The sequence below is a fragment of the Aristolochia californica genome, unplaced genomic scaffold (assembly GCF_029961685.1).
Source record: "Aristolochia californica isolate CCGP_79_NKW_82.1479 unplaced genomic scaffold, dmAriCali1.0.hap1 SCAF_12, whole genome shotgun sequence".
Lineage (NCBI taxonomy): Eukaryota > Viridiplantae > Streptophyta > Magnoliopsida > Piperales > Aristolochiaceae > Aristolochia > Aristolochia californica.
In genome coordinates, this window is record NW_027181793.1 from 25730010 (window position 1) to 25743925 (window position 13916).

The following is a 13916-nucleotide window of genomic DNA, read 5'->3' on the forward strand; positions in this document are numbered from 1 at the left end:
GATTAGCTTCTTAGTTTCTCCATTTTTTAACCTTCTTCTCTGCTCGACTACTCTCCCCTCGATCATCGGTTCTTTGTGAGTTTTGTACTGGTAAGGCTAGCCCGCAATTTTTCTTTTCTTCTTCTGTTGTAGCATAGTTTACTTTTATTGCATGTAGGTCTTGAACTGATTTTGTTTCTTCGTGTTGTTGTTCGAGAGTAATGTGTCTCAATGCTTTAAGACTGTTAAGTTTTGGGATTTCCTGTGTTTTCCGGATGGCGGAAGCCTCTGCAACAGCGTTGTCTTAGACATCTAGTAAGTTTGAATATGCTTGATGCTATTGGACGTTCAAGTTGGTTCGTTTGTTTTTTTTTTTTTTTCTGATTTTACTGTGAGATATAATTATCCTCTATTTTTTCTACTGGGACAATAGAAACAGAAAGAGTAGCAACTTTTCTTGGTTTTACGTGTGTTCACTTGGGTAATGACGAGAGTAATTTTCGGCGATGTTGTCATACTTTTGGTTTGATTAAACTCTCATAGTTATGCATGTTAAGGTTTCATTACCATTTTTTCCCTTAAGACTTTACTCCAGATCAGTGTATTTGCTGTTATTTTCAGTACCATTCAGTTTCTACATTGCTGATTCCATTATTTTTGTTTTTTTGGTAAGCTCGATCTTTTTTTGTCTTTTTATGGCAGAAATTAGTTAAATATTCCTTCCGGGTTGGATCTTGCAAGTTGCTTCATTCCTTTGCATCTGGTATTGTTGTTTCATTACGATTCCCTACTACATTGCAGAGGTTGCTTGCATGAGATAATTGGAGGCTAGAAAGGTTCTTCTGTTACTTCTTTGTTTGGTTTTGTCTTGCCTGGCTGTTTAACTGGATTTTAATATGCTCATTATTTTTTTATTTTTTTTCTGAATTTTACCTTGAGTATATCTTATCTCATTGGCAGATTGCTGTGGGGCCACCTATGTACCCTGCTGATGTTGATGCAAACTGTAATGATAGAGCTCTGGATGAACGGGAAGGTGAATTTTTTTCCTAATGTTCCCCAAATTAAGTATGAGGGCCATGGTTAATCAGTTAGGTCTACCTTCTTTCCTGGAAATGTTAAGCAGAATTTTCTCTCTCTTTTCTTAAATTCAGTTTCACATACACACACACACACACACACACACACACACACACACACACATATATATATATATATATATATATATATAGAGAGAGAGAGAGAGAGAGAGAGAGAGAGAGAGAGAGAGGGTCCTTCTAGCAAGAACCCTTTTGTATTTAAATGGTACAATGCTGAAGAAGTGATCCGTTTATATCTTGGTCTCCTCCTCTTTACCTCTTGCATTAGTAAGGATCTTTGGACCCCAGTTATTGAGCGGTTGGAATCGCAATTGGCCACTTGGAGAGGTCGTTTCCTCTTGAGAGCTGGAAGACTTGTCCTTCTTAAGGCTTGCTTGGCTGGTAATCCCAACTATTTCCTTTCCTTCCTCCATTGCCCGACTTTGGTCTGTGTGTAAATTAACAGATTGATGAACAGGTTCCTTTGGCGTGGCACTTATTTAAACTTTAAGTAACTTCTTGTGGGATGGAAAGATGAGTGCATTCCCAAATCTAGGGGAAGGTTGGGTATACGGCTTACCAAGGATATGAATACAACTCTTCTCCTTAAGTGGATTTGGAAATTCAACAATGCTGGTAGTTATCTTTGGAAGGCAATGGTGTCCCATAAATTGAACTCGCAGGATCATTGGTGGACTTCGGGAGGAAGGAGAGCTATATTCCTTCTCCTCCCCCTTTAAGCTCGGGTCTTTGCTTCCATGTTGGCAATGGTCGCACGGTTTGTTTCTGGGAGGATTGGTGGGTCAGGTCCGGACCTTTGAGGGCCTCTTTCAGTAGTGTTTGGTGAGCCTCTTCCCAGTGCTGCTTCTCTGTTGACGGCACCTGGAGATCTGGATACTAGGATCTTCGCCTCCGTCGGGAGCTGGATGACTCGGACGCTTTGCTAGTCTCACACCTATTGGAGACTCTTTCTTCTTCTAGGCCCCAAGGAGACCATGGCTGATTCGATGATCTGGTGGCCGGAAGCTAGTGGTATATTTTTAGTCTCTTCAACCTACTCCCTCATTATGGGATGGTCTTTGTCATTGTTTGATTATGAAGTGACCCTTATTTGGCAATTATGTGCTCCCCCGAAGGTCGTCAAAATTTTCCTGTGGAGTGCTGGTCTTAACAAGATCCTTACGACTGATAATCTTCAACTCTGTGGTAACCATAGTTTTTGTGCTTCCTGCCCCCTTTGTGGCCTTGAGGATGAGACTATCAATCATCTCTTGCCCATTCTCATGGTTGGTTTGGATGATCACTCTCAGTTGAATTGGCTTTCAGCTATGCTTGCCTCGAGATCTTCTCTTGGTTTGCTGCATGCTCCTTGGTATCCCTACCCAAGTTGGGCAATATGCACGTCTCTACTTGTGTTGTTTTTATCCCTCGGGGCCTCTGGAAGGAACGTAAAAATAGGGGATTCAACGCCAAATTTCTCTCTTAGGATAGGGTTGCCTCATCTATCACGGTTCCATCTCTACGTGCTCCACTCCAAGAAGGAATTCTCCTCTCTCTTGGGCTGCCCTCTCAGAGACAATTGGTGTGCCCTTGCTCAGATGGGCTTTCCAGCTAGACCTCCTATTATGCAAGTGTGGCAACCTCCTCAACCGGGCTTCATCAAGCTGAATTTTGATGGTAGCTCCTTTGGCAATCCTAGCATGGTGGGCTTTGGTTGTATGTTGCGGGACACCTGCAACAATCAACTCATGTCCTACTCCGGTCTCATGGGCATCTCTGACTCCACCTCTGCTGAGCTCCAGGTCCTCCTCAGTGGCCTCACCATTTTCCGGGATCGTCTCTCAGGCCCTCTCCACATCGAGGGAGATTCTACAATGATTATTGGATGGTTCTCCTCCCCCTCTACCCCACCACGGTGACATTGGGATGTCTTTTATTCTATCATAGACATCATCCCCACATTACCTGTATTTGGTCCCATGTTCCCAAATCTGCTAATTTTGTGGCTAATGCCTTTGCTAATAACCTCCCTCCAATCCCTTGTTGTAAGGGGTGTGCTTTCCTAGTTTGTTTGTTTGTTCTCTTGGCTTAAGAAATTATTACTTCAAAAAAAAAAAAAAGGTTTGATTGGGATGCTGCTACTACAGCAGGATTTCTACTAAAATATGGCTTTTCAGGTATGCATTCTTCTGTTTCAACATTTACTTTTCTATTATCTCCTTATTTTTTCTGACTTGAGGTATTTTATTTTATTTTTTATTTTTTGAGAGGTCGTAAATGAGTTCTTATTAAGAGAGAGAGAAAGAGAAAGAGTGTGTGCAATAGGCCCTCCCTAGGGGGAGAAGGAAGGGCAAGTAGAAAATTACTTCAAAAGAATACAATAAAAAAGAACAAAATTACAGCATGTCTCCAAACTCAATAAATATGAACAATTCAGTTGTTGATGGCGAGATCTTCAAGAGAAGTGTCTTCTGCAGCTATGTTGCCTGACCCTGGGGCACGGTGCCACATGATTGTGAGGTTTTGTTCTGTCCATACTCTCCTTGACCAGATGAAGTTATCTCCCAGGGGGATCAGTTCCCTTACTTCAGCTTATGACAGCATAGGAATCACCTGCCATGTTAAGGCATTAGAGCTCTTTCTCAGCATCAATACGAATTCCTTGAATGAGTGCTTGGACCTCTGAATGAAGAAAAGCAGAATTTTATAAATATAATATAAGATGCAAGATACGATCAGGAAAAGAAGATGAAATCATCCCTCCAGGGAATGGAATCACCAAATATAGAAGCAGTTAACTACTAGGCTGAGTCTCCTTCTACCACCACGAGAGCAGTAAAGTTGAGCCCGTGTGCAGGGCTTTCATCTCATCCTCACACTCATTGGGGAAACATCTAACCTTCTATAACAGATTAGTATCATGCATACCATTTACAGCTTCAAATTGAACTAAAAATTCAGAACCCCCACTCATTGGGGATAACCAAATCTTTTATAACAGATCGATATCATGCATACGATTTACAGCTTCATAACTACCAAAAAGAACCCATCGGTCACCTTAGAGGAAAGTTATAAACTCTTGGCTTCTCAAATTTTTAGTCATTCGAGGGATTTAAAAGCCCTTCTTGACAAGGATTTATTGAGGAGAGCTTTATAAAAGACTAGTACTACAATATCCAAGTCAAATTTTCTAACCTATCCTCAAAATCATTGAATCATGCTAATTTATAACCGAAATTAATATCTGTAGAAAGTTAACTTACCTCAACACTTAATTCTTGACAACCCAAACACGTAACCCTACTGTATCGAACAGTACCTCTCAGACTAAACATCATAAAACTACCTAAATCAGAGAGAGGGAGGGCAAAGTTCTCTTTTCATTGAACTGAATGATACATACTGCATCAAACAATATTTCCCCAATTGAACATCAACCAAGACTATTCAGATCAGAGGGAGGAAGAGGAAAGTTCTCTTTTAAGAGAATCGAAAGAGGAGGGCACAAAAGAATAAAATCGACGAGGGGAAGAGGGATGGTAGACACATGAACGAGCTTACTTTTTCTCCTTTCTTTTTCTCTTTTTTTTCTTTTTGTCTCTAACGTTCTGGAAACCCTTTTTGTCTCTCTCTCCCTTTTCCCTTGGTGTTTGTTTTCTTTCTCTTTTTTTTGTTTCTTCTTTTGTCCCTTTCCTTTCTTGGTATTTATCAGCATGCCCTTCCCCCACCATATTCTTCTATTTCTAAACCCCCCTCATCTTCCATGTTAAAAAACCAATTAAAGGGCAATATCATCATTTCACACTTAATATATAGTCCAGCAACTATGCTATTTTATTTTATCTCTAGTTCAATTTTTTATGTAATTTGGACAAGTATGTAGTGTGATTTATGGGGTTGTGATTTTTAAGTGACTAGGTGTATTTTTGTAATTTGAAGCTCAGAGCCTTATAAACAGCATTTGGGGGCAAGCTTGACCCCCACATAGAGTCTTTCTAAACTCTATTTTGTTTCCTCTCTTCTCTCTCCTCCTCCAAAAAGTCACCTTTTTACTTTGTATCAAAGCAGTAGGTTCTGGTTGAAGTATTCAGCTCTCTCCAGACCTATCATCAAAGCCTAAGACTTCAAGAAAGAGGATTTTCCAGAATCTGCTTTGACTGGTTAGTAAAAATATGAATTTTTGCCTTCCTATCCGGCCATAACCCTAGGGTTGATGGCTCCTACTATTGCCTGCATCATCTCTTAGATTGCTTATGTCAACCCTAATTTTTGGTTTGTTGCATGAGTTTGTACACTTAAGTGCTTAATCCTGGAATTATACTTTGCAAGAGAGTTCTTTATTTGAATTCTCTCATCTTCCTTACCGATCAACCTATTATTGGAAAGCTTCCAGTGAAGATGGTCCTTGAAAATTTTCAATCGATGATGAAGGGCAGTCACTTCAGCAATGTTGGAGTCGGCACTACTAACCGACCCCTCATAGGAAAGAACAGTCTCTCCTCGGCAATACCAACCGACCCCACCGGCCCGGGGCATCCCAAAGCACTTCTTGTGGTTTCTAAACCCTCCAATCTTCTCATTAATAGCCAAAACCAGGTAAAACATGCCAATTTAGAGCCTGACGTATCTTGGCATAGACCATGGATCCTTGCGACTCCACTGTTGGGACAATCGCTTAATGAGTTTGGAGCGGATCAACACCGACCTCAACCATGGCAGCTACGACGGATACGCATGCGATATCTGGAGTCTCGGCCTAAGCATACTTGAGTGCTTCTTGGGGAGATTCCCTTTTCCGGGAATCGGCAGGCAAGGTGAGTGGGCTAGTTTGATGTGTGCGATTTGTTACTCGCCACCACCGGAGGCAACGCCGACTGCGTCAAAGGAGTTCTGAAGCTTCATCGGCTGTTGTCTCCAGAAAGATCCAGCCAAATGGTGGACCGCGGCGCAGCTACTAACCCACCCCTTCATAACCCAGGCGGCCAGCGCACAGCTATCTGCCCCGTTGCATCATCCTAATACTTACTCCCGCACTTCTTCCCATTCATTAGCTCATGGGTGATTAATAGCCTTTCTCTTAATGGGAGGGACCTTACTTTCTTTCCCATTTTCTCTTTGATGCTATGAGCTGCCAATCATTGAAGGAAAAACAAGAGAAAAATCTTCATCCTTCTTCCTCTTTTTTTTTTTTGTTTTTGCATAATATGCTTTGTTTGTTTTTTCTTTTATTTATTTTTCCTTTTAATTGGGAATTACAAGGAGGTCAGTAGTTTTTTTTTTTTTTTTTTTAGTTTTTTTCCCTCCTATCAACACTTGTCAAGGCAATTAAAGGTTTTTTCTTACATTTTTTACCTCGAAACTGGAAGATGTATAGTTGAAAAATGGAGAATTATAATGCACTTGTGGACATTTGTTGAGGCAATTGTCAGTTTTTTCTTATTTTGACGTCGAAACTGGAAGATTTTTAGTGCAAGAATGCAAAATTCTAGTGAATTGAGGATTTGTAGACACTTGTTGAGGCCATTATGGGTTTCATCTCACCTTTTGACCTCGAAATTGGAAGATTTATAGTTTGCATTGAAGACATCGTCCCAGACTTATTGAAATTACATTCACATCACAAGAGCTACACTGGTGATATTTGGAGTCTATAATATGTTTTTTCATACATTCACATCACTTCCTTTTTTTTTGGGAATGTTGATCCTTTTACCCTTGTGAGACTTGATGCAAAACCTCATGTTTGAAAATCTCCATGTGACCATTGAGCCAAAGGCTCAAGTTACACACATCACTTTCTTCATAGGAGTCTAATGTCATACAGTGTAGATTTTTTTTTTTATGAAAATACCAAAATCACTGCCTATTCAAAAAAAAAAACTCAAATCACAGACACTGAAATACAGGATCTATTAATGTAGATGTAAAGATCCCTGCAGTACTTGCCTGTATATAGAATGAACTCTCAGTTCAGAAATGAACTCAATGTCTTTTAAAAGTACATTTAAAAAAATATTCATTTTTCAAAATTTTGAAATCACTGATTTAAATTTATCAGGGGAATTCAAGCTCAACATTGAGTGTAACCATGCTACCCTGTCCAAACACAGGTACGTTTTTATATTATGCATTTGAATTAAAATGTTCAGTTGACATTACAGAATATGCTAATATGGAGCCTTTCCTACTGAAAATTTGTGCTCTTGCAGCTGTTTTCATGAGCTCGAAACTGCAAGGATCAGCGGGTGGCTAGGAAACATTGATGCAAACACTGGCAACTCCCAAAGTGGTAACCTTGTTGGATAACTTTCCCGGGAGGGATTGTATAGATTTCTTTTTTCAAGTAATGACAAAGAAATTGCATTACTGCAGGTTGGGACACTGATCAATTCCTCGTGGACATTGGAGAGGCAACTCTGGTTATGCTAAGTGTGGTTAAGAATGTAAGTCATGCTGTAGCTGTTTCAACTCCATAGTAAGACGCCAATTTAGAAAGTCTAGGTAGAGTTTGTTGCTCAAGTTTTCCTAGTTGACAAAGGCTTGCTCCAGTTGGATTCAACTTTGATGCAAAACTTTGAGTTCTTCCTTGCAGATCTGTTCTGTATATTGTCTATGCTTGAAACCTTCTGTTCTGACCCTTGACTCTTTAACTTCTTGACAAATTGTTCCTTAGTTGGAGAGAGTACAGATCCTAAAGACTTATTCATTGCTCATATCTCTGGAACCTTGGCTCGAGGGCTCTGCAATGTTGCGAAACTTATTGGATTTTTTCAATGAATTTCTCTGCCAAGTGGGTGATCGGATGAGCTGGTTCGCAAGCGATATGCAAGTTTTGACCCAGAAATTGGAGCCATGTTTGAGGTTTGGGTTAATCCTACAAATAATTAAAAAAAATAAGGGTACCTATGTATAAAAGTAAACGGCAGGTAGAATTGATTGCTTTATTTGGTCATCTTTTTTACAGGGTGAAAAAGCTAATTTTGAGAACCTAGAGAAAAAAGGCATGGAATGGGGAGAACCCACTGTTCCTTCAGGGAAGCAGGTACTGAACCCTTGAAGAGTTTTTTCTAACTTGCTCGTTGCATATGGCACTGCAATCACAATAAAGGTGTCAATTGAAACTCATTTTGCTTGAGCAGGAACTGGCTGAGATGATATTCCAATCGGTTCTCTGAACAAACGTAGGCACTAGGAGAACCATCAAGATATGAAGGTTGTCAATTATGGAGCAAGGAAGTTTTGCAAATAATGGGAATCTTAGGTAATAGTGATGAATCATAATGTTAGTGGCCAACCTCGGGTCTTTATCATAATGACTTCTACTGTAAGAAGAGCTCATTTTATTCTCTCAAACCGACTAGGAATGTAAATGGACAAAAAACGTTAGCAATTTACTCCAAAATAAATATGAGTTTAAATGTTTCAATAGTGACTTCTCAAAAGAGTTCTATTTTTGCCGCCAAATTCTGCTCTTCATTCCAGCACACCTCCCTTATTGGTGATATCTGTACTGCAATCTATATGCATTGATGATGTAAGCTTAGCTGAAAGGCCGTTGCGTTCAACCATTCACAGGAAAACCAACTTCAGGCTCCTTTTGGTCAGAGAAAGGATAGACGATATCCCTTTCTTTGTATTTCCCCTTTGCTTGTAATCGACTTTTTCAAGCAACAAACAAGGACGTTTGCAGTCTAGCTGCAGTGTTGCTTCCCGGGTGTCGGTGACATTATTCAGTTCATGCATTCGGCCACATGAAGTGGAGTTGAAAAGAAGTCATGGCCACCTCATCATTCAAATGATGCATGATGAGTTGTCACCTTTTTCTTCGCCCCTCATTTCAAGCTTTTTCTACAACAATCACAGTTTCAACAAGTCTGGGACGATGTCTTCAATCCAAGTTATAAATCAACCAGGTCAAAAGGTAAGATGAAAACCTATAATGGCCAAAACAAGTGTCCACGAATCCTCAATTCACTAGAATTCTGCAATTTTCCTACTATAAATCTTCCAGTTTCGAGGTCAAAATGTTAGAAAAATTTTACAATTGCCTCAACAAATATCCACAAGTGATCCCAATGCATTATAATTCTCAATTTTTTCAACTATACATCTTGCAGTTTCGAGGTAAAAAATGTAACAAAGAACCTTTAATTGCCTCAACAAGTGTCCACAAATGATCCAGCATGTATTATATTCTACATTTTTTTACTTTAATTACTATTCATACTGAAATTCAAAAATTCATGTGAACTCCATACTTGTAAAGTTTGATCATCGATACACAATTCTTTCATTCATTCTGCTTTGCCTCCTCCAAGGAGACCATTCATTGATGCCTATTTGTCTGCATATTTGATTACAGTTAAATTGTGCTAAATTAAGAGTAACACTTGCTCAAAAGGTGGGCAGAGAATTTATGCCAACCCAATCAATCCAATCTTTCAAAATAAAGATACCCCAATAATGAGAGAAAAGATCATCAAGCAAACCTAAAAAGACAATTAAAATAAACAGGAAAATCAACTGTTGATAATCTTTCCCATTTCCGATTTTCTCATCTATTAAAGAACAGGAGGGAAAAAAACTAAAAAGAAAAAAAAAAACTACTGACCTCCTTGCAATTCCCAATTAAAAGGAAAAAGAAATAAAAGAAATAACAGACAAAGCATATTATGCAAAAAAAAAAAAAAAAAAAAAAGGATGAAGATTTTTCTCTTGTTTTTCCTTCAATGATTGGCAGCTCATAGCATCAAAGAGAAAAAAGGGAAAGAAAGTAAGGTCCCTCCCATTAAGAGAAAGGCTACTAATCACCCATGAGCTAATGAATGCGAAGAAGTGCGGGAGTAAGTATTCGGATGATGCAGCGGAGCAGATAGCTGTGGGCTGGTCGCCTGGGTTACGAAGGGGTGGGTTAGTAGCTGCGCCGCGGTCCACCGTTTGGCTGGATCTTTCTGGAGACAACAGCCGATGAAGCTTCGGAACTCCTTTGACGCCGTCGGCGGCGCCTCCGGTGGTGGCGAGTAACAAATCGCACACATCAAACTAGCCCACTCGCCTTGCCTGCCGATTCCCGGAAAAGGGAATCTCCCCAAGAAGCACTCAAGTATGCTTAGGCCGAGACTCCAGATATCGCCTGCGTATCCGTCGTAGCTGCCGTGGTTGAGGTCAGTATTGATCCGCTCCGGACTCATGTAAGCGATTGTCCCAACAGCGGAGTCGCAAGGATCCATGGTCTGTGCCAAAATACGACCGACCCCAAAGTCGGCGATCTTGACCTGGTTTTGACTATTAATTAGAAGATTAGAGGGTTTAATATCCCTGTGGACAATCTTTCTGCGATGGAGATAAGCGAGTCCCTGAAGAATCTGTCGCGCCGCGTCTGAAAGAAGCGGCTCAGGGAGGCGACGGCCGTCAAGAGAACCCCCATCCATGAACTCCAGCAAGACCTGGATCTCTCCCGCGTTGTCGAACATGCCATGGCACCGAACAATATGAGGATTATCTGCCGTGCGAAGAATTTCGATCTCGCGGCAGATCTGGCGCCGTACGGCGTCCTCGTGATTTCCGTAAATTACCTTCAGCGCGTACATCCGGTTCGTCGGTCGGTGGCGAACCATGTAAACGGTCCCACCGGCGCCAGAGCCGACCCTCTTGATACGATCAAGATCAGAGTAATTAGGGGTCTGAGCTGCGGAGGCCGAAGATGCGGGAAGAGAATTATTAGAGGGCGGAAGCGGGAGAGGAACGGCCAAAGAAGGGTCTCTCTGCGGAAGAGGGAGCGTGAGGCCCGGTCGGCGGCGGTTAGGGGTGGGTCGATTCACAGGGGGGGGCAGGGGATTCATGATTCCGGTAGCGGTGGTCATATCCAAGAAAATCACAAACCCCAAAGAAAGGAGACCATTCTCTCCAACTCCTCTCTTCTGGTCTCAAACCCTTCCGCAGACGAATCAAGAAGAGCGATAAAAGAAGACGGATGACGCCGAGCGAAATTAAAAAGAAACAAAACCCAAGACGAAGGAGTCTTTATCGGGAGCTGAAGTTTCTCGGAAGAGGGGGTGATGAGCGGCAAACGGGGAAGAGGAAGTCTTCGACCTCTTTCGTTTTTCCTTCTCGGTGAGAGAGAGAAGGGGGGAGAGGGAGAAATGGGCTAAAAAGTAACACCAGATGCCAGAGTGGGAGAAGGGTGCAATAAAACCGCGATTAGGGTTTAAATGCGAGGAATTGAAGTAGTTATCGCGCTTATCGTAAAGGAAATGAAACAAAAAAAAAAACAAGCATGTGCTCCTTGTTTATCTTCTTTTTCTTAGTTTGGAATTTCGATAATGAACTTTTTATTTTGGAGGAAAAACTAAAAAGTAAAACAGAAATGGTTAGAGATTTTGAGGAGTCCTACAGGGTTTCACAGGGAGAGGCCATCATATGCAGCGCAGACAATAAATGTAAGAAATGTTTTGAGTATGAACCGTTAGATTCAGAACAAGAGTACACAAGAACACTGATTGGACGGTGATGACAGTCTAATCAACGAAAATAAAGACAAAAGGGCAGACATGATATCACATAGTGAACTGATTTCTTCCTTGTTCTTATTATTACATTTGATTGAATTAAAGCCACCCACATCTTTCCTTCCCCCTTTGTACTAAACGAACTCAGACTCAGTTCCTGACAGGGAATCTATTTATTTCCTATTCATTCATTCCAGCAAGAAAAGCAGGCTGATGATGTGAACGTAGAAACTGGAAAACAGAAAAGGCTTCAGAAAGTGGAGAAGAAAGAAAATGTGGAAGCCGGAAGGCCTGCTTCTCGCACTCGAAACCGTGAAACAGAAAGAAAAAGCAAGAAAATCCGCTTCCGCCCCATGCAAGAACGTGGCGGTGTCTCTGTTTTAACGGACGAGGGGGCCTGGGATGGTGGCGTGAATCCTTGTGCTTTCACGCGTTATTCCAACGCTAATTTTAGCAGCGGACCGGCCCACTTCCAACTGGACCAAGGATACATTATCCTCCGCTCGAACTAAGACCTCTATTTCGGAGTGTTGGAATTTGTGTTTGTATCGACCGGGCCAGTCCTTGAATAAGATCCGTGGGGTTGCTTTCCTAAAAGGTTTGAGCCTTTTAGTGCACTGGTTTCAACATGGTATCAGAGCAGGTTGGTCCCGAGTTCGAGTCCCGCTCCCACCGAATTTTATCCCAAGTATTTCTGGTGAATTTGTCCTGGGTTTTTCCAGGAGTTTGTCCCGGGTTTTTCCGGTGAATTTGTCCACGGGTTTTCCCTGCGGGGGAGTGTTGGAATTTGTGTTTGTATCGACCGGGCCAGTCCTTGTATAAGATCCATGGGGTTGCTTTCCTAAAAGGTTCGAGCCTTTTAGTGCACTGGTTTCAACACGGAGAACTATCCGAAGGTGATGGAATAGAATAAAAAACTGATTCTAAAATCGGTTTATTATATTCTAAACTAGTTAATAATTCTGAGCAAGAAAAAAGATAAAAATCACACAAATATGCCAAAACATTGTCATCGAGTCATCTCTTCAGTGCAAGAATTGGAAGGGAAAACGGACAGAAAAGAGAGTAAGGCCAAGAGAAAGAAGCTTCCGTAAGTATGAAGCGTCTTTGACTCTCTCTAAGCAGAGGGTAGCTTCCTATTCATCTTCCTCGGAGCTGACTTTGAAAGAAAATTTCAAGGGGGGAGAAGTCATCACCAAACCTCCAACGCTCGTCTCTGTCCTCTTCCTGGTCCAAAGACGAATTGTATTTCCCTTCTCAAAAGGCAACTCGCGACCTCCTTTTTGTGTTTTGGTCAGACCACAACGACCGTTCTATCTTTCGAATTTTTCTTTTTATTATATAATTAAACAGCAAAAAAACTGTTCTAAGTCAAACATGGTTTTTTTACTTGAGTCTTATTTCTGAATATCTTCTTCTTAGATGCCGGGGACTTCTCCCCCTGGCCTCCATTCCCCATGTTGGAATAAAAAAAAGTTCAAATAAACGTCACACAAAAACAGAGAATTAAGGCAAAAAATGGCTGTAAAGGAACAAATAAGCAAGTTATCTAAGTTAGAAATTAAAATCATGTCAATGGGGGCTTCTGTCACTTTTTATTGTCATGTTTGTATTCCTCAGGGACAAGAACTACCCTAACATTATAAAATCGGCTGTGTCAAAATCATGTCACTTAATTTTCCAAGTACAGACTTTGGTTCCTCAACAACTAAGATCATTTAATATTGTCGAGGTCAGTGTCTTGCTAGAAACAGGCGACGGTACAAACTTCCGTGACCTTTCTTTGGACCGAGCAATGCCACATTTAAGACCCGCCCACAGACTTGGGGACCCTGATTAGCGACTACTCGGTCACAAGTCTGGTCTCTTTTGGTTTAATATTTCTTTTCCCTGTCTTGGACAGTGAAGGACGAGTCTTTCCTGTAGCAAACAGGGGATGTTGAACAAGTGCGAAGAGGGCAGTCTCTCAAGGGGGAAAATGTCGGGTCTTATGTTCTTAACACAGATTCTGAAGTTTGGCGTTTTCAAGCTGACGATCTCCACCACGAGATGACAGTAGAATCTGTTGAGGTGTTCCATCCACGGAACCTTAGGAACTTTTTTCTTTTTCTTTTTTTTGTTTCACAAAATCTGGTTCTTTGCCGGGAAGGATAGACACCTAGAATGGGTCCCTGGACCCCTGAATTACAACCGAAAATGGAGTGATATAATCTGCCTTTGATTGTACATTCTAGTGATAAAATCATACGTTGCAAATTTCCAACTTTAAACTAGCAAAAGGCTGGAAGAACTACATCAGAAACTTTTAACTGTCATTTCAAGCCTCCAATAGGTCAGAAACACATTT

General features: G+C 41.2%; 2 protein-coding genes across 2 annotated transcripts; one reads left to right on the forward strand and one right to left on the reverse strand.

Annotated features, from left to right (window-relative positions):
* The first annotated feature begins 74 nt into the window (after positions 1-74).
* Positions 75-8462, forward strand: LOC137946517 (uncharacterized). Its single transcript, XM_068792849.1, has 8 exons — positions 75-90; positions 940-1015; positions 7120-7171; positions 7271-7350; positions 7434-7504; positions 7735-7922; positions 8026-8103; positions 8201-8462. Exons 2-7 carry the CDS (start codon positions 958-960, stop codon positions 8051-8053), a joined length of 477 nt encoding a protein of 158 aa, XP_068648950.1. The 5' UTR covers positions 75-90; positions 940-957; the 3' UTR covers positions 8054-8103; positions 8201-8462.
* An 831-nt stretch (positions 8463-9293) lies between these two features.
* On the reverse strand, positions 9294-11291 carry LOC137946470 (mitogen-activated protein kinase kinase 5-like). Its single transcript, XM_068792778.1, has one exon. It carries the CDS (start codon positions 10922-10924, stop codon positions 9869-9871), a length of 1056 nt encoding a protein of 351 aa, XP_068648879.1. The 5' UTR covers positions 10925-11291; the 3' UTR covers positions 9294-9868.
* Between the last annotated feature and the right edge of the window lie 2625 nt (positions 11292-13916).